The sequence below is a fragment of the Chinchilla lanigera genome, unplaced genomic scaffold (genome assembly GCF_000276665.1).
Source record: "Chinchilla lanigera isolate Chin_1 unplaced genomic scaffold, ChiLan1.0 scaffold00036, whole genome shotgun sequence".
NCBI lineage: Eukaryota > Metazoa > Chordata > Mammalia > Rodentia > Chinchillidae > Chinchilla > Chinchilla lanigera.
In genome coordinates this window covers 6,409,783-6,434,247 of record NW_004955437.1, presented here as the reverse complement: position 1 = coordinate 6,434,247, position 24,465 = coordinate 6,409,783, and the positions used below count along the sequence as shown (strand labels likewise).

General features: G+C 50.9%; 1 protein-coding gene across 3 annotated transcripts in view; it reads left to right on the top strand.

Moving 5' to 3' along the window:
* Kif6 (kinesin family member 6) overlaps positions 1-24,465 on the top strand; it is a gene marked incomplete at its 5' end in the record, with an annotated part of 243,879 nt that overhangs the window by 162,949 nt on the left and 56,465 nt on the right. For all 3 annotated transcript variants that reach the window (XM_013517004.1, XM_013517005.1, XM_013517003.1), the window contains 2 exon segments: positions 5,652-5,760; positions 15,148-15,203. In XM_013517004.1, coding sequence (XP_013372458.1) covers positions 5,652-5,760; positions 15,148-15,203 — 165 coding nt within the window.

Sequence of the window (24,465 nt, the reverse complement as noted above, 5' to 3'; positions counted from 1 at the left end):
TCCTCCTCCTCCTCCTCCTCCTCTTGGCCCATTCGTTCTGACATCTGCATACAGACAAGGATGGAGTTCTCTTCCAATTCTTTCTCCTTTTTTTGAGACAGGGTCTTGCTACATAGTGCAGGCTGTCCTTGAAGTCACTTATGTAGTCCAGGCTGGCCTCACATTCATGGCAATCCTCCTGCCTCAGCCTCCCAAACCCCAGGATTATAGATGTGTGCCACCACACCCAGCTCTTCCAGTTCTTAGTGTGAAGCTGTTTCTGTTCATTTCACCAGGTCTGTGCTTACTGAGAAATGCCCATGCTTACACACTCTATATCAGATGCCATAGTCTCCTCCTCACGTGCACTTCTGTACTCTGCGTGACATAGGTTTTGTCACACCCCTGTGTCAGAGCCAGTCCTTTACCTTCCATTTCAAGTTTGCACCTCAAGCCACAGACAGGGCACTCATCCTCCCAAATCCAGCTTCCCTCCCACCTTAGCACTGAATGTCCCACACCCAGCTCCAAGCTGCTTGCTGCCTTTAGTCTCAGACTGTCTATTTCAAGACCCCCTCGCTCTGGGAAAACCCCCCCAACACTTTTCATCACCCCCCCATTGGTCTTTTCTTGCCGCTGTCTTCAGTCAGAGAGAACCGAAGCCTTGCAGTAAATGTCTCCCAAAGAAAATACTTTTTTGGCTCCGACTAGGAAATCATTTTTCAGCATGAATAACACAACCCTCCATCATTTTAGTTTTTCTGTCAATTTTTAAGCAATAGCTTAAGCAGCAGTAGGTTGCTTGGAAGCAGCCAGGAAAATAAGCTCTGGTCCATGCGCTCCAGAACTAAAAGGGGATCAGCAGCAAGTCCAAAGGCCGTGGCCTGAACGCTCCCCGCCACGTGTTGTCCTTTCCGTTCGGTTTCTATGGGACCCGGTGTTGAGGGTAGGGAGGATTTCCAAAAGCCCTGGGTGATATCCTTTAGAAAAATAAAGAATTAAATTTTAGGAGGAAAAAAAAAAGTGCATTAAGAGGTGGGTGAGGGACCGGCACATAAGAATCTTGATGCCTGATGTCTGCAGAAACCAAATCGAAGGCTTTTCCAAAGCCCCATATTAAGTGCCATTTCCACCAAGTGCTCTTTCATTGGCATAAAAAAAAAAAAAAAATCCAGAAGAGGTTATAGCTTTGGGAATTGCAGGCATTTTCCAACCAACCCACAACCTACAATGCATGGTCATGTTTTAGAGGGCTCTCCTATAGGTAGGGGTGGCCCTGTGACTCAGCGAGCCAGCAGGCTTCTCTTAGGATCCACATTATGTAGGATTCTGTGTTGAGAGTGGATCTGACATGCACCAAAAACAAACAACTAGGAGCAAAAATGAGCACAGCACATCAGCACTCCTACGGCCCTCACCCTCGGTGAGGAGCTTATGGTGGTTCTGCAGGACCTGTTAGCTAGTGGCCAACACATTATGGAATTTTTCTTCACTAGCCCTAAAACACTAATACCTAGCCGGGTGTGGTGGCACACGCCTGTAATCCCAGTACTTGGGAGGCTGAGGCAGGAGGATCTTTGTGAGTTCAAGACCAGCCTGGGGTACAAAGTGAGCTCAAAGTCAGCCTGAACTGCATAGCGAGACCCTGTCTCAAAAAGACAAAGAAGAAAAAAAAAGCTGATACCTTCAAGGGGGTAGTTGTATTTTTACAATAGCGTCTTAGAGTGGGGATTCATCTCTAATAGAGAGCTGGTGAGCAGGGTGACAGGTAGTAGGGAGAAGACTGTTGAATTTTCTAAATTCACCCCATTCAGGCATGACGAAGCTGCCTAGTGGCGTGTGGTGGAGGCGAAAGAGCAAAGTGTGGGGTCTGCTCTGCCAAAGGGGAAAAAAACCTAAAGCTCCTGAAACACTAATCCATTTACTCATTCACTCAAAGGCATTTGATCAAGTTCCTCCTGCGTGCTACTAAACAAATGCTAGAAATACCACTGCAAACAAACCTCACAAAACTACTTGCCCTCACAGAGCTTGCAGATTCTAGAAACAATGACAGAACTCATCAACGTGCCAAGTAAACTAGTTTATACCAGGTCGTTTTGAACGCCACCCATTTCCCCTCCCTATGAGGAGTTTCTCCTTGCGGCGGGGCAATGATCTAAGAGGAGATCTGATTGCTGCTAAACACAGGGCAACTTTCAGCCCTTTGTAACCATTTCTTTCCTCATCAATCAGACAAAACTACCAGCAGACATCATGGAGATGTTTGACTGAAATAATATGTAAGAAAGCACCTTGCTGAGCACAGCCTACTGAATGTAAGAAATTCACTTTTAATCACTCAAAAGATGTTCCTGTTGAGTTGCCCTTTAATCCACACTTCCTGTCCCCCTCCACCCGTGCTCTTCCCTGTTCTCCAGGTGAAGGTCAGGCACTACCACCCCTGCAGCCTGGCTTCTCCCCTCCCCTTAGGAGGACAAATGTCCCCTCACTGTCTCTCCCTCTCCTGGTGCTGGACACCTCCCTCTAGCAAACAGGGGGACAATTATTCCTTCATTTTTCTTCCTCCCTCCCCAGACTTTGAACTCTTTAAAGACAAGGATCAAAGCTTTCATCTTCTTGTTCCATTTGGCAGTTCTGTCACACGCTGCGCCGGGCACAGCACCTAAGATAAATAAACACTTCTTGAGGGAATAAACAAACAAGATGACTCTCATTAGCAAGGTGAGCTTTCACACACTCCTGCTCCACTGGCCCTTTCTCTTTCTGATGCGTACAGTGTGTGCGTACAGACCAGAGCCCGTCACGCCTGATTTCTGAATCTTCAAAGGGCAGAGGACGTGGAGACATAACTTCAAGAAATAAAGTCATTCATTAATTTTGTGGGTGACCCCCAAATAGGGGTGAGAGCTAATATAGTACAGTCTGAAGAGAGCCAGACGTGGATCCCGAGCAAGCAGAAGCGGGTGGGGAGGAGTGGCTGGCATGCAGGCGGGCTCCTGCTCCAGCTGCTACAGAGGGACCCTCGGTCTCCTCCCTGTGCCCACCCACCCGGGAGCTCTGTGCACACCTAGGCCTTGCTTTGCCTTCTTGCTTCCCATAACAGTAATATGGGCTATGTGGCCTCACCCGCTTCCCCCAGCAGACACTTAGGAAGCTGCCAGGATAGTCACTGCACCAGTGGCGTTCATCTGTGGTCACCACCGTCAACAACTCCAATTCCAGAACCCTTTCTCTGCGACAGCTGGAGGAAAGCCCCTGCCACCTTGCCGGTGAAAAGCCCATGGCACTGCAAGGTCCCTAAGTGTCCTTTCTGTGCTATGGAGAATAAACCCAGGGCCTTCACACTGATACATTCCTGGTGCTTTTTAATTTTTTTTTTTTTTTTAGTTTGAAACGGCGTCTTGCTACATTACCCAGGCAGGGCTCAAACTTGTGATCCTCCTTCCTCAGCCTCCGAAGTGCTGAGATTACAGGTGTACACCACCATGCCTGGTCCCCGAGTGTCCTTTAATTTGTCAACTATATTAAATATTTCCAAAGTGACCTTCCTACAATATATACTTTATTAAATTTTGAATCTTTGGAAATTGTTGATTTGTGCGTGTATGCTCCTCTGCCAGCCCCGGATCTCTTGGCAGGATCTCCACAATTCTCTGAAACTTCCTTCCTGCCTTTACCTCGCTGCTCAGCCCTCATCCTTTCTGCTGCTGTCTGCCTCAGGGAAGACTCGGGCAAGCAGCAACCATCAGTTTTCCAGGGCCTGCTTGCAGAGCAGTGTCATGAGCCCTGTAAAACCTCTGCATGGCCCCTCCCAGCCTCTGTCCTTCTTCACTGTCCACTCTGCCACGAAAGCAGAGCCTGGAGGGAAAAGACCACAAACCTTTGCCTTCATCACAGCTTTCTGAGCACCTCTCCACCCTCACAGCTCAGCCCAGCCCCTGCCTGCCCAGAAGAGCCTTCTCACCACCTCCTCTGTGGGCGGACTTGGGAAGCCCATCCAAGGTTTCCTGTCCCTCATTCTGTTCCAGACAGGCGTGCGCCCTCTCCCCACTGGCTGTTCTGATTATGCACTGTTACACTTGGGCGCAGACTGGGACAGGAGCGGTAAAGAGTGAGTCCCCCACTCCTGGTGGCCCTGGGGCTGGGGGAAGCCCCTTGCTGGTGTCTCTTGTGCACCAGCACTCACCAACCCACCCAACACTGCCGCATGCAGGACAGATGGGGAGCAGCCCAATTGCTTCTACTTGGAAAGGGGCGGGTGTGATTATGAGTCTCACCATCCAGACATTCTTCACGGTGCTATTTTTATCTCAGTAATCATTAAATTGGTGTCAGATGGGCTGGTCGGGTCCCGCATGCCCAGGCTGGGAGATGAGACTCGGCGAGTTTTTTCCAGGCAAGAGATGCTCGTGTCACCCATACAAACGAGTCTCTGGTACCCAAGGCCTCACACTGAGCCTCGCTGGTCCCGGCCCGTGTCCCTGTGTGGCTACCAGAGCATGGCTCATCTTCATGCCCACCTCATTCCCGACCCCCACTCATTGAACAGACAAATGTTGAGCGCCATCTCAATGCTGGACATTAAACAGGATGCTAGGGAGTCACAAAAAAAATCTCTACCCTTAAGAAACTTCATGTAACAAAGAGAAAGCATGGTCATATGAAGTGGCAGTGTATATTGGGTCAGGCGAGTCACGGCCATGAACAAGGAGGGTCAGGAGAGTCACAGCCATGAACAAGGAGCATGGTGGAGGGAGATTTCTTCTACTTGGGTTCCCAGGAAAGAGAAGCAGACCGCTGGGTGGAAACGTAGCCCCCGGGCAGAAGCATATTAAAGACTATTGATTTGTTCAAGCCCAGCTGTGAATTCAGCTCTCACTGAGAAATCCAGGCACAGCCCTGGCCTGAGGCCCATCCCAGGAGATTGTGAGGCTGAGGGCCTGGCACAGGGATGCCACCATGTTGCTCCAAGAATCCTGGCTTTCTGACTCCAGGCTCCAGAACTGGAGCTCTGAGCCGGGCCCAGAGGTGAGAGGCGGCAGGTAGTGAATGAGGGTGACTCTGGGTGCTGAAGAGAGACACAAGCTCGGGGTCCCCATCATGGGCCTTGTGAATGACAACCTTGAGCCAGAACGGGACCAGGACCCCTCACTAGGCACAGGAGGCAGGGATGCATCACTCTATGGAAACCGAGAGGGGTCTTCTAGATTCTGTATCTTTCAGTCTAGTTGATAACTCTCATGACTAAATGCTTGGAAATTCAGGGTGAAATTTAACAGAGAACCAAAACGGGGCATAGCGGGAACACAGGGAGAAATGTGGCACTGAGCGATGGCAGAAAGTGCATTTGCAGATGTTCTGGGCGATGCAGGGTCTGCTGCTCTGGTTTTCATTTCCTCCGACCAGACATTCCAGACCCCACCCCCCACGAGTCACATGGACACCACGCAGGCACAGCCCTGCGGGGCGCAGCGGTGGCGCTGGAAGGGCCTCCTCGCTGCCGGCTGCTTGTCGGCCAGCTGGAAGAGCCTGGGGCCACCTGTCTGGTCGCAGCCTCTCTGCTGTGGGCCTCGTGGAGCCAGGGCCGGCTTTGCGGTCTGACTAAAGTGACAATGAAATTAATAGGATCCTGATGTTGTGACTGAGGCCATTGCTGTGTCTCCAAACAGGGATGAGAGAGGAAATGTCATTAGGACGCCAGGAGGCTTTTGAAATCTTCAAGAGGGACCACGCGGACAGCGTTACCATCAATGACAACAAACAGATTCTGAAGCAGAGGTAAGGCTGTGTCCGAGAGCAGCTGGCCCTCCAGGCCAGCCCAGGGGAAGGAAAGGCGCTGTCTGTCCCTCCCGCTGCCCAGCCTCCCTCTGTGAGAAAGGCATGACATCTGTTCAGCTCTACCATAGGTGTGAGCCTCGTTGCCCCCGTACTATTGGGGTGAGCAGCTTTGAGGGTGGAGTCAGCTACGCATTAACCCGAATACAGCTCTCACACAGCTCATCAGCTCTCTGCAGCCTGTGATGCTCTTGCTGCCACCCGCCCCAAAGGTGGGGGACTAAGTCTACGGACCTCACTACACTTCAGCAGTGCGGCCCTCCAACTGTGGTGGACAGCAGCCCTGTACTTCCTAGTGTAAGAGCTCACTCATGTCTTGTGACCCAGAGTCCCCTGGTGAGTTCTGCGGGCCACTGTCAGAGCAGGCAGGTCTGTCTGCTGATGTGCTGTCCAACAAGACAGGGCCCTTGAGAGAATGCGGCATTTGTCGTAGCCCGTGTGTGGCTTCACCAGACATAGCAGAAGGGACTGCCGGGAGCGCAGCCCAGTGCACGAGGAAGAGTTCTGACTGTCCCAGGGAACTGTCACAGGTCATGTGCAGCTCTAGATCTTAGCCCAGGGGACATCTTCAAAACCAATTTGCTGGATCTCAGCAAGATCCAGTCTGAGAGATGATGTGCTTATAAACCACACTCGGAGGCAGGCTGAGAAGTAGGCGAGCTAGGGAGGAACTCCAGGAAAGGAGGCCCGAGGAGAAGCGGAGAAAGAGTAAGGGAAGGAATGAGGGAGAGTGAAGTCAGGAAAGCCAAGCCGGGAGATGACGTCCAGGTCATTTTCCTCGTGGCTGGGACAAAACACCTGACACTTACAGCTTAAAGGAAGAGAGGTTTATTTGGCTCACATTTCTGAAGCTTCAGCCATTGCACGGTTGGCACACAGGGCAAGGGCCTGGGTGCAGGAAAGCTGCTCACAGGGTGGTAGCGCAGGGCAGGGATAGGCCCTTCCAGGTCACACCCCTAGAGACGGGGCTCCACCCAGGCCCCGCCTCCTGTCAGCAAGTTAGCTGTGGCACCGTAATCCAATCACTTTCAAAAGCCCGCCTCCGAGCACAGGAGGCTCTTGGGGATGCTCTTAACCTAAACCGCAGCAGATGGCCACAGAAGCAGCACACTGTCAGTGGTGTCAAATGCCACAGAGCAACAAGCAGGAGGAAGTGGGCCAGCCACATAGACTTGGCCACAAGACCACCAGGCGGCATGCGGGGTGTGAAGGAGCAAGCGAAAAGGAATTGGGGGTAACAGAGAAAAAGGAGGAACAATGTGTTCTTGAGGTGTGGCTTGCGGGGAGCCCTGCGCTGGACCCTCGCCACCCCAGGAAAAGTGTTCAGTAACTTTGAACTATGAAAAACTTTCTCAAAAGAGAAAAAACAGCAGTTGAAGGAGAAATGAAGTTAGTTTCGAATGGAGAAGGATTGGGCAAGATTTAGGCCCAAAAAGAATTAAGTGGCAAGAGAAAAACAGAGGGCCAAGGGAGAGACTGAGAAAGCCAGCCACCCGGAAGACGGGTATGCGGGGAACCGGATGTTCAGAGGGCAGCTCGCCCTGGAAGGAAGCACAAATAGAGAACAAATCCAGACCCGCTGATCAGTTTCGATGTGGAGGGAGAAAATGAAAGATGGCCTCTCCCTTCTCTTCCATGTGAGAAGCAGTCAAGGTGGAGTGAGGCTTGAGGAAGTTAGCACCTGGGGCAGGAAGGCAGACTGGAAAAGCAGGGAAGGCAGGCAGCACCGGTGCCGGGCCCCCAGACTCTCAGAGTGGCTCTCACACTGGGCAGGGGGACGTCCCCCACCTCAGGTGGCAAGAGCACAGCCATTCTGGGGAACAGTTCAGCCCTTCTCAGTCAAAAGAGGTAAGTGCACCCCATGACCCAGCAGTGCCTCTTTGGAGTCTGTTCCCCAAGCCAGCCCCACCTAAGAGTGCTCACGCAGCATCGTTTGTGGCCAGGGACAGTGGGACACTCTCTGGGTGTCCATCACGGGGCAGTGGACAGGTGCCAAAAAGAGGAAGCTGTGGATGAGGACCAAGCAGGAGGAGCGATGGAGCCTACGTGTAGGAGCACAAAGCCCAGAGTCACGGCACGGCAGGGGACGCACTTTCTGTAATCTCCCAACATCTGCACCTGAAACACACCACCAAGAAGACTCACTTCAGGGTACCCTAACTCTGAGAGCAGGAGGGGGGTATAAAGGAATGAAAGAGCAAATTAACTGAAAGAAGGGTGGGTAGGGGTGGATAAAATGAACCTCGTAAAAGCCGAGCCTACCCCAGGAGGGGGACATATGCTTATCCTTACACTTTCAAGAGTCCATACCTTCTCATGCCTGTCCCTGTTGCTAGCCATCCATGTGTTCTGACCTGGCCAGTTGGATGTGTCAGAGCAGGATACCTGTCCTGCATGTATGTCTGAAGACAAGCATAGAGGACAGTGGTCACAGCCAGCAGGACTTCTGGTGGCCCCGAGCCATCATCATCCTGGCTTCATAAACTGGGCCTGAGCACACCTTTTTAAAATATGTATCCACTACAACCAGATTTGAAACCAATGGTGTGAGCCAGGTATGATAACATTCAGCTGTAACCCCAGCATTCAGGAGGCTGAGGAAGGAGGATTACAAGCCCAAGGCCAGCCAATCTGGACTACAAAGTGAGACCCTGCCTCAGAAGAAAACCCTGGGCTTTGACAGTGTCCAGAGACCTTGGAATCCAGAACCACTGGGGTAAGATCCCCAGAATTCTACCAATTAAAAATATTACCAACTTATTCTTTTGTACACACAAGTATATATGAACTCCTGACTCGGGGAGAACATGATATTTTATCTTTCTTACTCCAAGATTGGCCTGGTTCCTGGTTCTGTTTGTACTGGAGTTCAGATCTATTTCCAGTGGGGAACAAGCGGGACGAGCAGGCTGCAGCCTCCTAAAGGCTTCTCATCACCACCGAGCCATCCTAGCTGTAGCTCAGTATAGTCTGACAGCCCACGAGACACACGTGCTTCGGGTTTAAGGCTCTCTGGGTCACACAGGACAGGCTGCAGTTCTGGTGAGTGCATCTTCCTTGTGGCCATTGTGCAAGAGAATGAATGACATTCGCACAAAGCTTTCCAATGAAAAGAGATTTTCCCAGCAGTAAATCAGTCTTTTCAAGTCAAATGAGAAGTCGGGAGACCAGCCCACATTTGTACAAATTTCTACATCTGTTTAATGTTACTGTACTACCCATCATTAAAGCCCTGTTAGGCACCCAGGAGGGAGAGGGTGTAACCCAGAACCTACCCTTTCTCAGGCTTGGCGCTTTTGTTTGCAGTCACACAGAGATGACTCAGTTATGAGGTATTATAGACGCACTGATGCTTACACCAGCTACTAAGAGAAAGCGTCACCTGTGGACACAGCTGCGTGACCAGCATTCCAGCAGCACTCCCGAAAGCAGGCCCAGATGTTCACAGGGGTGTCTGCGGCACCCTTCCTTAGGATGTTCATCCAGTGATCCCGTCCCCTTCCGCACGTTTGTTCCAGTCCCCCCAGTGACAAGGAGGGCCTATGTGGACGTCTGTAGGCTCAGCATGGCATTCAGTTACTGTCCCTCCTCTTCTGGAAGTGTCACCTTCCTCAGCATCCATGACCCACCGGCTAGTGATGACACCATATTGGCAAAGTGCATGAAAGAGGGATTGAAGCGAATCACCCTTCACGAAAGCTGCTCTACCCCCTAGCAAGTGGGTTCTAATCACAAAGGCAAGAGTTATCAGCCACCCTGAACCTCCTCTGATTCCCTCTGCTCCCTAAGGTATAAGGACTGACTTGGAGTTGCAGACGGGGACTGTGAGTGGCCTGCACTCTCCGTGATTCTTAACAGAAGCCTTCTCTCTTCCCTTTGTCCCACATCCTTGGACGCACACACATCTCAGAGCTCCGACCCCTGTGTGGGGACCTTGGGCTGTCTGTCAGCGACAACAGAAACAAGAAGTTGGCCTAGTAATAGGATGTTTGCCCTTCCATGACCTCAAGTCTGTGAGCCACCTCTTAAGCAGGATTTTTCAGTAGAGGACAATAGCAACTCACAATGCCTACATTTTCCAGGCCTGACTCATCCACGTAGTCTATAATAATATCAAGAGAGGCTGGCGCCCCTGTGCTTGGCAAATATCAGTGCCCGAGCAATGCACAGCCAAACTTCTTTTGTTCAAACTCTTCGCACAAACTGAATCCCTCACACACAGAGTCCCATTAAATAACAAAAGAAAAAAATGAATGGGGAGATTAACGGCGGTGGGAAATAAAGGCCTCGATAATGTGCACAAAATCAAGAAAAGCAGCCTCACTCGGTCAGGCGCTTCCCACACAGCACAGCAGCAATCTGAAACCGACAGGAAAACTAGACCGAAGGTGCAGAAAAATCGTGGGCACCATCTGGAAGTAACACCCACAGCAAATGGGAGCACCCTGGTTCCTGTGAGACCTCAGTTCTGACATTTACTATTTTCCATTTGTTTTTTTGTATTTACACCTTGTCTGCTCAACTAGAATTATAAACTCAGAGAGCAGAGATTAAATTAGAATCTTCTCAACCTCCCCACAGTTTTAAAAACCACACTGGACACCGAAATGGTAGGCAGATTGTTTGAGAATGATAATTTGAAATTGACTTTGAGGAATGTTAGCAGCCAAAAAAACTGCTTGGGCAAACTTCAAGCTTCCTAGAAGTAGAAGACTGGGGCTTGGGAGGAACCGCCCTGAGGGAGACGAGAGAGCAGCCATCTTGGAGGAGACAAAAGCGAAAAGGATTGTGGGTATTTAAAAAGTGCAAGAGGAACAAAGGATGGATTTTCCTCACAGTAAAATGGAGGCAGCCAAGGTACCATGTATAGGTTTTTGGAGGAAGGAGATAACAAAATACAGGCCCAGCCTTCTGTCTCCCTCTCTGAAGCAGAATATTGAGCATTCACTAAAAAGAATTAACATATCAAGTTACTTACTCCAGACAAAAAGACTAGAAAAGACCCCGCAGAAGCCCTGAAACAACACTGACCTAACCCACTGACCTAAATAAACACTCTGCCGGCATGACAGGAACCGTGAGCACAGCGGTTCCTGGGGACCCTGTGGCTGAGGACCAGCAGCAGGCCCGGTAGGCCTCTGATGAGAGCAGCCACTGCTCGGTCCCTGTGAACAGTGCGGCGCTAGCTGCCCTGGGCGGAGCACGGCGTCCTGGTCCTCAGCTGCTTGCGCAGGGATACCTGGCACACACCAAGGACGGGAAGAGATCTTCCCAGGAGCTGGTCTCAAAAGTTCCATGTGATTCTTCCTCGCTCCTTCCTCACGTTCTTTCCATCCCGTCTGAAGTTGGGAAAGTCGGAACTGTGTCAGGTGTCCTTGATCACTGACTCCAGGGGTCCGTTCTGATCCTTCCGCCTGCCCAGCGGATAATTCTCACCCCTTGCAGCCAGCCTGAAGCCCCTCTCACTGCTCACCACACACCCGCGGTTGGCAGTGGTCAGCACTCACACACAAAAATCACCTGTGCGTGCGTGTGCTTCCCACAGCAGCCCAGCCTCATCCTAATCTTGGAAACGGTGAGCCTGGAGCCAGCTGCTAGGAGGCAGAGTGGCTCGGGGTCCCGGCCTCGCCTGGCACTGGTTGCCTGGGTGCACCGGGCAGCCTACCCGCTTTCATGGGGCCTGCTTCCTCGGAGCAAACCCGGCTCTGTGCTCCAGGGAGGTAAGAGTGAACTAAGCAAGCGAGGCCACCCACCTCCCAGAGCTTACCACGTTGAAAGTGAAGCAAAGGAGTCATCGAGCGCGTCCCACAGCCGCACGCTCTGCCCCTGAAGGGAGGACGCGGTGCTGTGGTGCGGGTGGGTGCATCAGCCCTGGTGGCTTGTTCAATCTGGGAGAGCTAGGCAGAGACAGCGACGTCCAGCGGAAACCCCGGAGAGGTTAAGTGGAAATGGATGAGGCAGAAAGAGGCTGCAAGGCAAAGCAAGGACTCCCAGAGGACAGAAGGTGACGCCTGGTGGAGCTGAAAGCGAGGTGGGCCAGCCTAGAAGGGTGGAGGGCAGGGAAGAGCTGGACGTGAGCACCAGCAGAGCAGGAAGAGATGGAGAGTCTGTGCCATCTGCTGAGGGATCGGGACCCTGTCTGGAGGTCACAGCGCGCACTTGTGGATGAGAATTATCCGCTGGGGAGGACTCGGGTCGGGAGGGCATTTGCACTGAGGCGTCGGGAGCAGCCTGCGGTCAGGAAGCATGGACCTGGAGCGGGAGTGGGAGCCAAGCCCCGGAGATGCGCACTGGAGGGTCTTGAGGATGTAGAACGGCCGGGTGGGACTCTGGGACTCCATGAAGGGCCCAGGGGAGGGCGCTAGGGTGCGAGGCAGTCAGTTGTCTGCAGACACGGAGCATCTCAGTTATCCGCAGGGCTCACAGCAGGCAGTGCGGGTCAAGAGCCCAGGCGGGCTAAGATGGCATTGTGGTGGTGTGTGGCAGAGAGTAGAGAGGACCTGGTGGCCCAGGCTGTCTGAAGAGACCAGGGCCTAGGCAGAAGCCTGAGGGTCGTCAGCGTGCATGGCCCGGGCTCTGGAAGACGTCTGCAGAGCAGCCTGAGGAGGAGCTGCCCAGGAGAGCCAGTGTCCCAGAGGCCGGTGGCAGTGTTTGCCCAGCGTCATGACGGCTGGCTGAAGGGCAGCCTGGCACTGTGCTCCTCCTCCCTCCCCAGGCCAGCCCTTGCCCTTCCCCAGAGATTTCTCTGGGGGGAGAACACAGCAGGCTGCCGTGGGCACTGGACCTGCACCCAGCTACACAGTGTCCTCCGGGTGAGCCCCGGGCCCAGCTTTCAGGGGCACTCGGGCTGCCGAACGCAAGGAGATGCAGTGGGCGCCGGGACTGCAGGGGTGCTCTTCACCCCACCCCTTCCCCGGCCTTCTCCTCTTCCTCCTGCCTCCTCGCCTCCTTCAGTGCTCTCCCTTTCCCCGCTCTTCCCTCAAGGCTGGGCTTCTGGAGTTTGTCTGGACGACCAAGGATCAGGGCCACATGTGGGTGGGGTGGCCTGGAGCAGCGACAACTTGCAGAGTGGAGGGAAAGCTGTCAGGAGGACGGCGCAGCGCTGGGACCGCACCTCTCCAGTGGGAGAGCCCTTTACAGCTCTGGGCTGGCAGAGTGCAGAGGAGGGCCGGGAGCAGCTGGCACTGCCCACAGTTCCTGCCAGCTGTGGAGCAGGGCGTTGACCACAGCACCACGGTCCCGGACATCTGGACACCGCCAAGCCTGGAGAAGCCAGCCCTGACCTGCTGGGGCTTCTCTGGGCAGGTCTGTGGTGGAAACGACCCTCCTGCTTAGCCCCTGTTGGCATGCATTTCACTTTTGCAGTCTTGCTGTTATGTTTTCCTTCATCCAAAGACTGAAACTGCAATTGGATTCATTCGCTGAGCAATGCGTGACTCTCAAATCCTGTGAAATCCTAGGTACGGGGGACAGACAGCAGCGATCAGTCACAGTCCCTCCTTTAGAAATACCGGTGTCATCTTCTCAATGGCCTGCACCACACCTCAGAGCACCCTGCCATCCTGACCCCATCGGGCCCAGCACAGTGACCTATGCTTCCTGTAACTGTTTAGTGAGTGGAATTTGCACCACCGGGAACCACACTTACTTCTAGAAGGTGCCAGGCCCGGACTGAGAAGACATCCATAACCCACACAAGCCTCGACTGGACAGCCTTCAGGAGGACCCAGGGTGGAGTCCCAAGGAACCTAACGTGGAGAAAAATTTAGTCCCTTTCCCTGGAAAGTTCCTGTCTGCAGTCCCAGGCCAAGCAGACAGACTTGGAAAATAGCAGTGACATAATTCGCACTTCTTTCCACCGTGCACGGTGCGGCCACGGCAGCCTGGCCACTGCTTGTGCTGTGTCCTCCCTGCCTCCCCCAGCACAGCCCCGCGCAGCTGGAGTGCTCACAGATACAACGGTGTGACAGCTGGGATCTGAACGATCCAGCAAGATTTGGGAGACAGGGGAGAGGAAAGGTGTCTGAAGTAAAGTTGGGCAATTAGTGAAACGTGGAGGTAGGCACGTGTTTACCCTCCTGTTCTATGTTGTGTAATTTGCAAATGTTCCAGAATAAAAAGTTTCCTAAAAACTCCTATGCATCCACAAGACCCAGCTCAAGCTCATCTTGTACATAAAGCTTTCCCAACTATACCCTGCTTGTAGATAGGCCCCCTCCTAGTCAAACTCTGGTGGCATGACTGCTATTACCCAAGACACCACAGTGATTTACTATCACCATATATTATGTCATACATCCACATGTATTACTACAGCCACATGTCAGGGAATACGGACACACATGTTACCATCACCATGTGTCATGCTTCATAGGTTTTCAACTGCTGCTTTAATTTTGTAACAGAAAGGAAAGGAAGGAAAAGCAGCCCACATTTTGTAAGGACCCACTATGTGTTTCTGATACCCATTTCCAATGCCACTTTGCTAGTGCAAAGGTGGTTTTCTTGTGAGTGTCTCATAAATTTATGTTAAAAAAAATATAGAGAACTAAACAGCAGCACAGCCACCTTGTGAACTGGTATGTGTCCACCAAAGGACTTCCGGTGATATAGAGAAACATTTACAATGCTGAGGAAAACCAAGTAAATGAGGATCCAAAATTACATGCATAGTATGATCTCACCCTGTAAGAACTTGCTAGAAGAAAAGACTGGATGGGTGTGTTTATCAAAATGTGCTTGTTTCTGGGTAGGGGATTATTAGGAATTGTTTTTCTGAAATTACACATTCAAAATCTGACTCAGTAATTATATGTAACAAGAGTCAGGAAGCTCTTTCACAGCCACACGACTCAGGCACTCACACAAAGCAGCCGTAGACGAGACAGGCAAGAGTGGGCGTGGCTGCGCCCCAGTGAAACTTTACCTGCAGGACACGGATCAGGCTGTGACCAGTCATCGTTCACCAGGCTCTGATACACTACTTAGCAATCAGGAGGGAAAAAATTGTGTGGCTTTTGGCTATAAGATCTTGGCACCGTGGTTGGCAGACTACCCACAGAAACCTTACCTACGTGCCTTTTCCTGCTGCCCCTGCAGGATAAAACGATAGAAATCAAAAGTCATAAATCAGAGAACGTGAGCATGAACATCAGATGCCAGAATGGCTAAAGTTCCACCGCATGAATTTTATCTCTAAGGTTAATATGTCTTTTAATGAAGTTTTATACGATTTTGAAGACCTCTTGGAAATCTAGTTTTAGAACATGATCTATGGTAAACAAAAAAAGGAAATTTTTCTTTTTTTTGTCCCTCCCTCCTCTTTTCCAGATTTTCTGAAGCAAAAGCCCTGGGAGAAAGTATAAATGAAGCGAGGAGGAAAATCGGTAAGCAAATGCTGTTCTGAGGGCCTCTTTCACAGGCCATTGTCCAGATGACAGTCAGAGCATGGTGTGCCTGCAGAATAGCCATGAAGCCTGTTCTCAGGAGGGTCCCTGCCAGGGCAGCTGCTTTGAGAGCGCCTTCTGAAGTTTGTGCCCTCCAGCCACTTGTCAGGAAAAGCACTTTCTTTGGTCTAGGATGCAAATCTTTCCTCCTCTTTGTGCAGGCCTGGGTCCTAGCAGCCCCATGAGAAGTTCTGCTTTTCCCTGGTATTTCTCAACAACAACCCAAGGTGACCTCCTTTGTATGTGCAAGGGCCACAAAGCACTTTCGCAGCAACCCCCCACCTTCCGCTGAGTATGTTTTCACACAGGTGCGCATTTTCAGCACCATTCAGAAGGCCAATGGGAGAATCAGAAGCAAACGTGAGCCAGTGGGTCTTGCTGGGGCGAGGGGAGGCCTGCCAGGCAGGATCCCCACTGAGGGTTGCGCCCCTGGAAAGACTAGGCTGAGGGAAGAGACACACTCACTGTGTGAGTCTCAGATCTACTCCAAGTGACAGACGCGCATCAGAGACCCATGTCCCGGGCTCAGGGCAGCTTCACAGAGGGCTTCCCTGCGCTGTTACCTCTGCACGCAGGAAGCTGCTTGTCCCCCACCCTCCTCATTCCACAAATGAGGACAGCAGTGGCTGCGAGCGTCCCCTTTGACTTCTCCTGCGGAATGTACAAAATCAGGACAGCCTCAGAGCACCTAAGTGGGGATAACAGGAGCCTCCACACCCAAGCCACACTCAGCCAACCACATGGAGAATCCCCGGTTCAGGATCTTGGATGGGAGGAGACACCCTAGATCAGGGATGGCGAACCCGTGGCACGCATGCCGCAGAGGGCTGTTTGTGTCGCTGAAAGCTCTCAAAGGTTCGCCATCATGGCCCTAGATTTTCATGCACCTCTAGCTGAAATTCAGCCCTATCTTTAGTGCTAACTGGCAGTGCCCCCAGGGGACACCACGCATCTTCACGTTGGACCACAGTGTGGCAGCCTTTGTGAAGTATCTTTTATGTGGGCCAGGGGTGTAGCTCAGTGGCACAGCACCTGCCTGGCAAGCACAAGGTCCTGAGTTAGATTCCTGGTAAAAATATATATAAAAATACTCTATTAAAAGTATATAAAATATATATCTTTTATGCTCATCATTATTTCAGAATAACAGTAGTTAGACTCACCATTAGGTCTTAGTATTTAATGCATACGTAGAAAAGTTCATAGGTTATCAGGAAAAGTTTTTAGGGGGCTGGGGATTTAGCTCAGTGGCACAGCGCCTGCCTGGCAAGTGCGAGGTTATGAGTTCAATTCCCAGTACCAGAAAAACAAAAAAAAAAGTTTTAAATTTTGATAATTATTTCATTATCATTAGTTTCTCATAAAAATCTGTGTATTATTATTATTTTATTATTATTATTATTATTATAACATTATTCTGAGGAAGGGTCCATAGCCTCTTCAGACTTCTAGGAGATCCCTGGACTGAAAACAACCAAAAGATTGCAATCTGCTTCTTGGCCTGATTCCCAAACTCCCTAAAATCGCATGTGAAATACTGGGGCTGAGAAGACCGAGTGTATTCCTGGAGGTAATATGCATGGCTTCTCCAGTTCTCAAAGGGGTCAGATGACCCACACCAGTAAGGAAATGATTCTAGCGGGATGCCCCTCCACCCGCCAGGACGTCAGGCAGGAAAGCAGACGCCTTGCTGCGGGGCGTCCTGTCCCCCAGCCTGGACAGCGGCACGGTGCTGTCCTCCCTGGAGGGGCCAGCTGGAAGGAAGGGGAGAAGGAGGCACAGGGAAACAGATTCCAGTGGGTCCAGGGCCATTTGTCAGTGCTGCTTCACCCTTTGGAGGACTAGAAGAAAAAGACCTTTTACCAACTATTTCTTCCCCACAAATAGCATGAAGATTTGCTCCTCATTAAACCAAAATAAAACACCAGTGAAACAGACTAATATGGAAGGCTCCCATTAATTCCCTCTAAAAGTGATGATGAACCCTTTAGAGCTTTCAGTGATAACACGTAGCCAACAGGGCACATGCATTAGGTTCGCCACCGCTGCCTTTACCAGTTCTTAGTCTTTCCGCTCTGTACAGTGACCGTTGCCAGTGATATAAATCCTCTGTGATCTGGTGCAGTAACATATGCCAGTGGACCCCACCTGACACATTCTCGAGGTCGGGCAAGTTGGAGGTCATGTCCTGCCCAGGAGTGGGGGGCGAGGGAGTGGGGACTATACATGGCCTGTCCAGGGGGGGATTTCGTTTGTTTTCCACACACAAAGGCTCCAGATCTGTGAGCAGAAGCCCTGCATGAGTAAACCTCAGCTTTGCAGAAAATAACAAGTAGAGTTCACACCAACGTCGAGACCCAAGCTTGTGTTACGACGAGACAAGAGGCAGGCTCAGTGCTACTACCGAAGCCCCTGCACTCTCATGTCCATGTATGCGTAGTGGAGGCTCTGGCTCCTCTCCGGGCCTCCGCCCTTCTAGCTGTGCTCTTGATCCGGCTGCACTATTGAAACCCAGATGCAAAGTGACTAACTCCCGCGTGGTACTTTGTATGGTTTGTATCCAGACGTCCCCCTAAAGCCTCATGTGGTCCATAGGTCACAGATGGGGCTTTATCGAGGTGGCTGGATCTAAACTGTGTGATGCTTGGATTGAGTCCCGATGAGATGCTAAGATTAAGGGTGTAAGTACTACCCGCCCTAAGGGTAAAAATGTAAGAGACAGAAAGAGAGCTGCTGTCACTGCTTGCTACTTCACTGCTCTGCTGCTGCCTGCCTGCCACGAGCTGCTTCTCCTCTGTGATACCCCTCCGCCATGCCACCCTGCCTTGGAGCCAGCCAACTAGCTCCAACCAAAGCCCTCACAACCTGTGAGCCGATTAAACCTTTCTTCCTGTAACTTTGGGTGTCAAGTATTCTGTCTCACCAACGAGAAAAATAACTAAGGTTGTGCTTGACCACAGTGGGGAATCTGTCATCACAGCATCTCAACCAGCAGGCGAAGACTAAGGAAGGGTAAGGTGGGATCTGCACACATATGCAGAATTTCCAAAGCAACCGAAGGAAAATGGCTTTGGGAAATTCCTATTAGTGAGTGCACTCTTCCGAGGGAGAAGGCAAATCCAGTGGGATGTGCCGTCCTGGAGGAGTCCTCTGGTGCATCAGGAGACAGGAGCACAGCGCAGATGTGCCACGACATGCAGGGGGTAGTGACTCAGTGCCACTCCCGGCCATGCCACATCCTGCCCTGGACCCTCAGGCAGGCTTCCGACGCTGGGCACTGCGCTGGTGATTGGCCTGCAGAGAGGAAACCGGAGCTGCATTGGTGAACTACAGCTCAACCAAGCCACATGTTTAAAGTTCAGCTGCCTCTGTCTCCTCTGGCAGTTTGGCTTTCCCCTGGCACTGTGACCTAGAGCTGCCTCCTGGAAAACCCTCAAAGCCTCTCATTTCTGCAGTGACCACACAACATCTCTTTCTCACATGGCATAACTGCTCGCCCATAGCTTCCATGCTATCTCCTTTGCTTCTAAGAAGCCAGCCTGAGGAGGTAGGTAAACTGTCCCCATACACTGCTCTTTGTCCTTCTCCGTACACCATCTGTATCAGTCCCGATGTCAAACAAGCAGAAGTCATAAATGGAAGAAGGAGCCAACTGAGAATCACCCTGAAAAATGACAGAGTCCTTGTCTCTGTAGGAGAGCCACTGCGATTGTACTGACCCTTTCCATACCTAAGAGCCCCAGCCTGCTTTTTGTCACTGCAGGCTATGGTTTGGACACATTCCTATACACCCCACTTCTACCCATCGGGTCTCTTAAAATGCACCCAGCTCACACTGTGGGAAGAGTGGACTGCTATAGACCGCTGGCACCCAGCAGGCATTTTTCCCAGATTACAATTCAGGCATCAGTCTCCCTGCATCAGCATCCCCCACTGGCGGCACCGACTTTACAATGAATGGCTGTTCTTTGGCGCCAGGCTCACGACTAACCCAGGCCAAGAACCAGCTGCCTTGGTGGCAGGTGAAAAAGCCGGACAGACACCCCTGGCGCCTCTCCTTCCCTCGCCAGACACCTCCAGGCCCTTGTGAAAATTGACATCATCGCAGTCTCCTCAGAGGCTTTCGCTTGTGAGCCCCTCGGTGGCCGTCTCAACCTGTAGAGATCAGAGTAGGGGCTGTTCATGACAAGAAAAGAGTAAACACTTGAAAAGCTAGCAGTGAAATGTTCCAGAAATTTCCTTTCTTACGTATCTCAGATTTGAACCTCCATCAAGAGAACAAATGGGATGATTTCTGCAGGATTGCAGTGTAGTATGTGTTCTGTATTTAATCTCTGTTGCACGTTTCAGTGTGGACTTATCTCCCGCATGCTGGCTTCAGAGCAGAGACAACATCCAGCTCCTTCTGCTAGATTAGGATGACCCCTTTGATTACTGTTTACTGCCAGCTTCAGAGAACACCGACAGTAATAATAAGAGCGGTCTCCACTTTCAACCGAGCTCTTGCTCCCTGGGAGGCTGAGAACGTGACCTGCATGATCTCCTTTGGTCCTCACAGGGGGGGACATGACCTTTAAGGTGGATACTGGCTGAACATCCCTAATGCAAAAATCTGAAGTCCAAAATGTTCTGAAATCTGAAATGGTGGGAGTCCCAGGTGGTGAATTTTGGATTTTCAGATGAGGGATATTGAATCAATAAAGTCTATGAAGTGTTCCAAATGCTGCAGTACTTCTCGTCCCAAGCGTTCAGACAGGGACTCTTAGCCTATGCTACAGTATGTGACAGATTCCAGCCCATATAGTCTGTACCCTCCTCATACCCATGCTATTAGGATGCATTCAACCATCCCATCTGGCCATTTTTTCATGTTTTAAAAACTTCTGAAATGCAGATTGCTTGTATGATTGATGCAGTCTTAGGTTCTATGAAATAGTATTTTCATTATTTCGCAGATTTTTAAAACATGGAGTTTCAGTGAAGTGGCCTGGTAAGTGGTCAAACTAGAATTAGTTTCTGTCCAACCTTCAAACTTTTAAATACTAGATGCCATCTCCACCAATTCAGGTTTGCTTGATTCTGACGTTTTTCTTCTTAGGCTTACATTTTCACGAAGTGATGACTCAGTTTTCCTAAGTTTTTCACATCTGTCCTACATGTATGCTCAACCAAAGCCTCAAACTAGACCCCAGCTCTGAGCATAAGCCCAGAAAATTAAGAGCCTTGGTGACACGATTAGTGGTAGGTGGCCTTTGGCACAGGCTGGTGGGTTGTAGGAGCAAGTGGATCTGACACCCGGCCTGCCCTGCTTCCCCATCTGACACACGACTTGGGTTGCATCCGCCAGTAGGAAGGTATGTGTCTTAGTTACTTTTCTTGTTGCTGAAACAAAATACCCAACACTTACAAATTAAAAGAGGAAAGATTTACTTCAGCTCACAGTTAGTAGAGGTTTCAGTCCATAGTTGGCTGGCTCCAAGGCAGGGCGGCATGGCAGAGGGGCATTGCAGAGGAGAAACAGTCCATGGCAGGGCAAGCAAGAAGCAGCAAACCTGCATTCCATCTCTCCCTTTGTGCTGTATTCCATCCCCGGCTACAAGCCCATGTTGATTGTTGCCACCTACAACCAGGGTGGGGCTGCCACTATCCATATCCAGAACTATACTAAACCAATTCAGTTTTCACACACCCTTAATCCCAGTATCACACACCCATGACTCCGCCACCTTCCAAAATCCCAACCTCTGAGCACATGAGGCTTTGGGGGGACATCTAGATACAAGCTACAACAGCACGCCTTTTTCTAGCTCACCAAAGATACCCTATGGGCTAATAAAAGCCCTGCTAGGAGTCATTGTCCCACAAGGGCTTCAGCTGTCATTTTCCGTGGTCTGGAGAGCAGAATCAAAGAGTGCTATCTCCAGGCTGTATATAGTTCCAACTGAGAGGTTTACTCACGCTTCAGAAAACATGAGAGAATTCATAGCATGAGCTTAGATGACATTTAGTAGGAATCAGTGTAATGAAACATTTATGCCTATGTACTAAAAATCAAGACAGATCAGACATCCTGATCAAGGACAGGCATAGATGTCATCAGAGACCAGAAAATATTACTGTAAAATAAAACAATGCTCTAGCTCAGAAGTAAGACAGGCAAAAGCCAAGACATTAGCCTTTCCCTCTGCCCCGCTTTCCATGCCTGCACTGCATGGCATTTCCTCTGTAACTCCAGGAAGAGAGATATTTCAGGGGAAAACAGCTAAAGTCATGATTAAGAAGTTACAAAAATAGGCCAGGTGTGATGGTGATGCACGCCTATAATCCCAGCTACTCAGGAGGATGAGGCAGGAGGATCCCAAGCTTGAAACCAGCCTGGGCAACTTAGTGAGACCTTGTCTCAAAATAAATTGAAAGAGGGCTGAGGATGTAGCTCAGTGGTAGAGTGCTGACCTAAAACGCGTGAGGCTCTGGGTTCAATCCACAGTCTTACCAAAGAAAAAAGCAGTAACAAAGCAGATTTTTGTTTTATTAGGTGTTTCATCACATATGTATTTGCTTTAAATAACAAGCCCTGCTTATGCACCAGAGTACTTAATTTGATTTTTGTAATTATGTTTATCAAAAGTTGCAATTAATTTACACCCAGTTTGTACTGGGTATTTCACTGTAAGCATGAAAGTAACTGTATTGCTTCATGTAACTCGGAAGTGTAATACCGCTGGCTCCAAATGCATATTCCTACCCCTCTCCCGCCCCTCCTCTCTTCACCTTCCTCTCTCTTCCTCTCCTTGTCTGTCTCGGTTCTGCTTGACTAAGTTGTCTGACTACCTCTCCCCATCTAGTGCCCCTTGCAGGCTCCCAGTGTACATGGTCTGTAGAATTCATAATCCTATTAAACACTAGCAAAAGTCCCTGGAGGGAGGAGTGATCTCCCCTGGCTGAAATCACGCCCCCTCCCACCATCCCTGCCTCCAGGGGTGAACCACTGTGATGCACTGGCCTAGACCATGTCCCCACTGCCAGGTGGGCGCCTTGCCCATCCGCAGCACATCCACAGAGCAGGACTTACAAGGACTCGGGAGGTCTCTTTAGAGCCAGGCTTAGTACCTTACAGCAGGGTATCCATGCCCTGACACAAGAGGTGTCCCGGAAGGAATAGATACTAGTTCCTATCAGAGAAGATCCCCGACTTATATATCAAGGTAGGGTGGGCAGGAGAAGGCTGTGAATGTGGACTTAAAGCCTGGCTTTAGGTACAGCCCCTTCCTCTATCATAGAATAAATGCAGAATGGCACATTACAACACAGCAGGGGTTACAGGCAAAGGAAGTCGGGGAAGACCTCTGAAAACCCAGCTAGAACTCGTAGGGAAACTACCCAGAATCCTAAGAACAAGAATGGTGCAAGGAGGCATTATTAGATTCCTAACACATAGGAAACGCCATAGAAAACATCTGATCGTTGCTCTCCAAAGCCAGAATGCTACAAGAGAAGAAGAGGTAAGGGAGGATGGAGACAGCTGATTTCTAGAGACATAAACAGCAGCAGGAAGGTGGGGAAGACAGGCATAATCGGCCATCTCTGAAGAGCAGCACAGGGCCGCCTAGGTGTGGGGAGAAGGGGCTCCTTCGTGCGTTCCTGCGCTCAGCTGCTCCAGTTTACTCTGCGTTCAGTTGCTTTTCCCCAGTGATACAAAACCTTTAACTGCCGGGGAGAAACTCCTGTCTGTATAAACAGGACTGTGGGTTGAGACGGACGTCGTTTCCCCGTTAGCCACTTGCATGTGAGCTACTTCCTGTTAAAGGAATGTAGGTTTAGAATAACCTACTGCATGCTTCTTGATGAAGTAGAAAGGACTGACATTGTAATTCAGTGCTAAAGAGACTCAAGCAGGAAGAAATCGTTTGGGGGAGGGGTAGGGGGAGTTGGGGTGGGGTTTGTACTGGGAATTGAACCCAGGCCTTGTGCTTGCCAGGCAGGTGCCGTGCCGCTGAGCTATAACCCTTCACCCAAGAAATCATTTTTGATCGCATGAAAGAGTATTTTGTCCAGAAGATAACAGAGACCTTGGGAATCTTTTTTTTTTCCTTTTTGAGACAAGTTTTCACTATGTAGTTCAGGCTGGCCTGGAACTCACTGTGTAGCCCAGGCTGGCCTCAAACTCACAACAACCCTCCTGCCTCAGCCTCCCGAGTGCTGGGATTACAGGCGTGCGCCACCACTCTCGATGACCCTGGGAATCTTGCAGGACAGGATAGAACAGCATCTTCCTGACATCACTTGGTGTCTAGAGATAAAAAGAGCAAAGATGGCTTCTTAAGGTCCCTTCTGTAACAATCCTGGTGTCACTGAACTTGCGGTGCATGACAGGCAGTGTGAGTGGCAGCCCATTCTGGTCTGACTGATGTCCTCACAAAGCTGATTGAATGCTTCGCTGTCATAGTTTGGAGATCAAACAGAAACATGATTTGATACCAGCCGGAGGGCTGCTGGCTGGGGTAACACTGCATCGCCATGTAGAGGAGGAAGCAGCGATTCGGTTGGGATCTCAGCAGATGGATGGCTCCGCCTAAGCCTCCTGACACAGTGATTTCACCTTAGCGACCAAGCAGTGGCCCAGGACCTGGCCTTGGGGATGTGGAAGTGGAAGGCTGAGTCAGGCCGGTCACACTACCCAAGCCAGGGAGGCAGCTGATTAACTGACCACGCTGGGTGTCCTTTCATAAGGCAGGAATTGAAGTCCCCCCCCTCTACAGTACCTCTTCCAGGGAACAGAGTGGTCACTAACAGGCTGCTAAGTGGGTACCTCCAAGCACAGAGGGAATCAGAGGCGTGGTCGTTTGCACAGGTGGCGTCTCGCAGGCATCCCCTGCCGCGGGAACCAGCGTCCCGCGTGTGCGCCAGCCCTCGGTCCACTCTCTGTCTTCCGTGTGCAGCGCTCGCTCTGCTGCCAACGTGGCCCCTCTGCTCTTCAGGCCGCCTGCTCGGCGCCCTTCAAGGACAGAGCTTGGTCACTCTGCGGAGTCATGTTCCGGGTCACAGAAACAACCACTTTTAGTTTGGCCTTTTGATTTTCAGTGAGCTGAGTTGGCTTAGGGTGCATCAAGACACAAATAAGACCGGGGCCTCCAAGCTCGAATGAGGGTGGTCAGGAGCCAGGGGGCTTAGGTCCCCCTCTGCATCCCCACAGAGCCCCTCC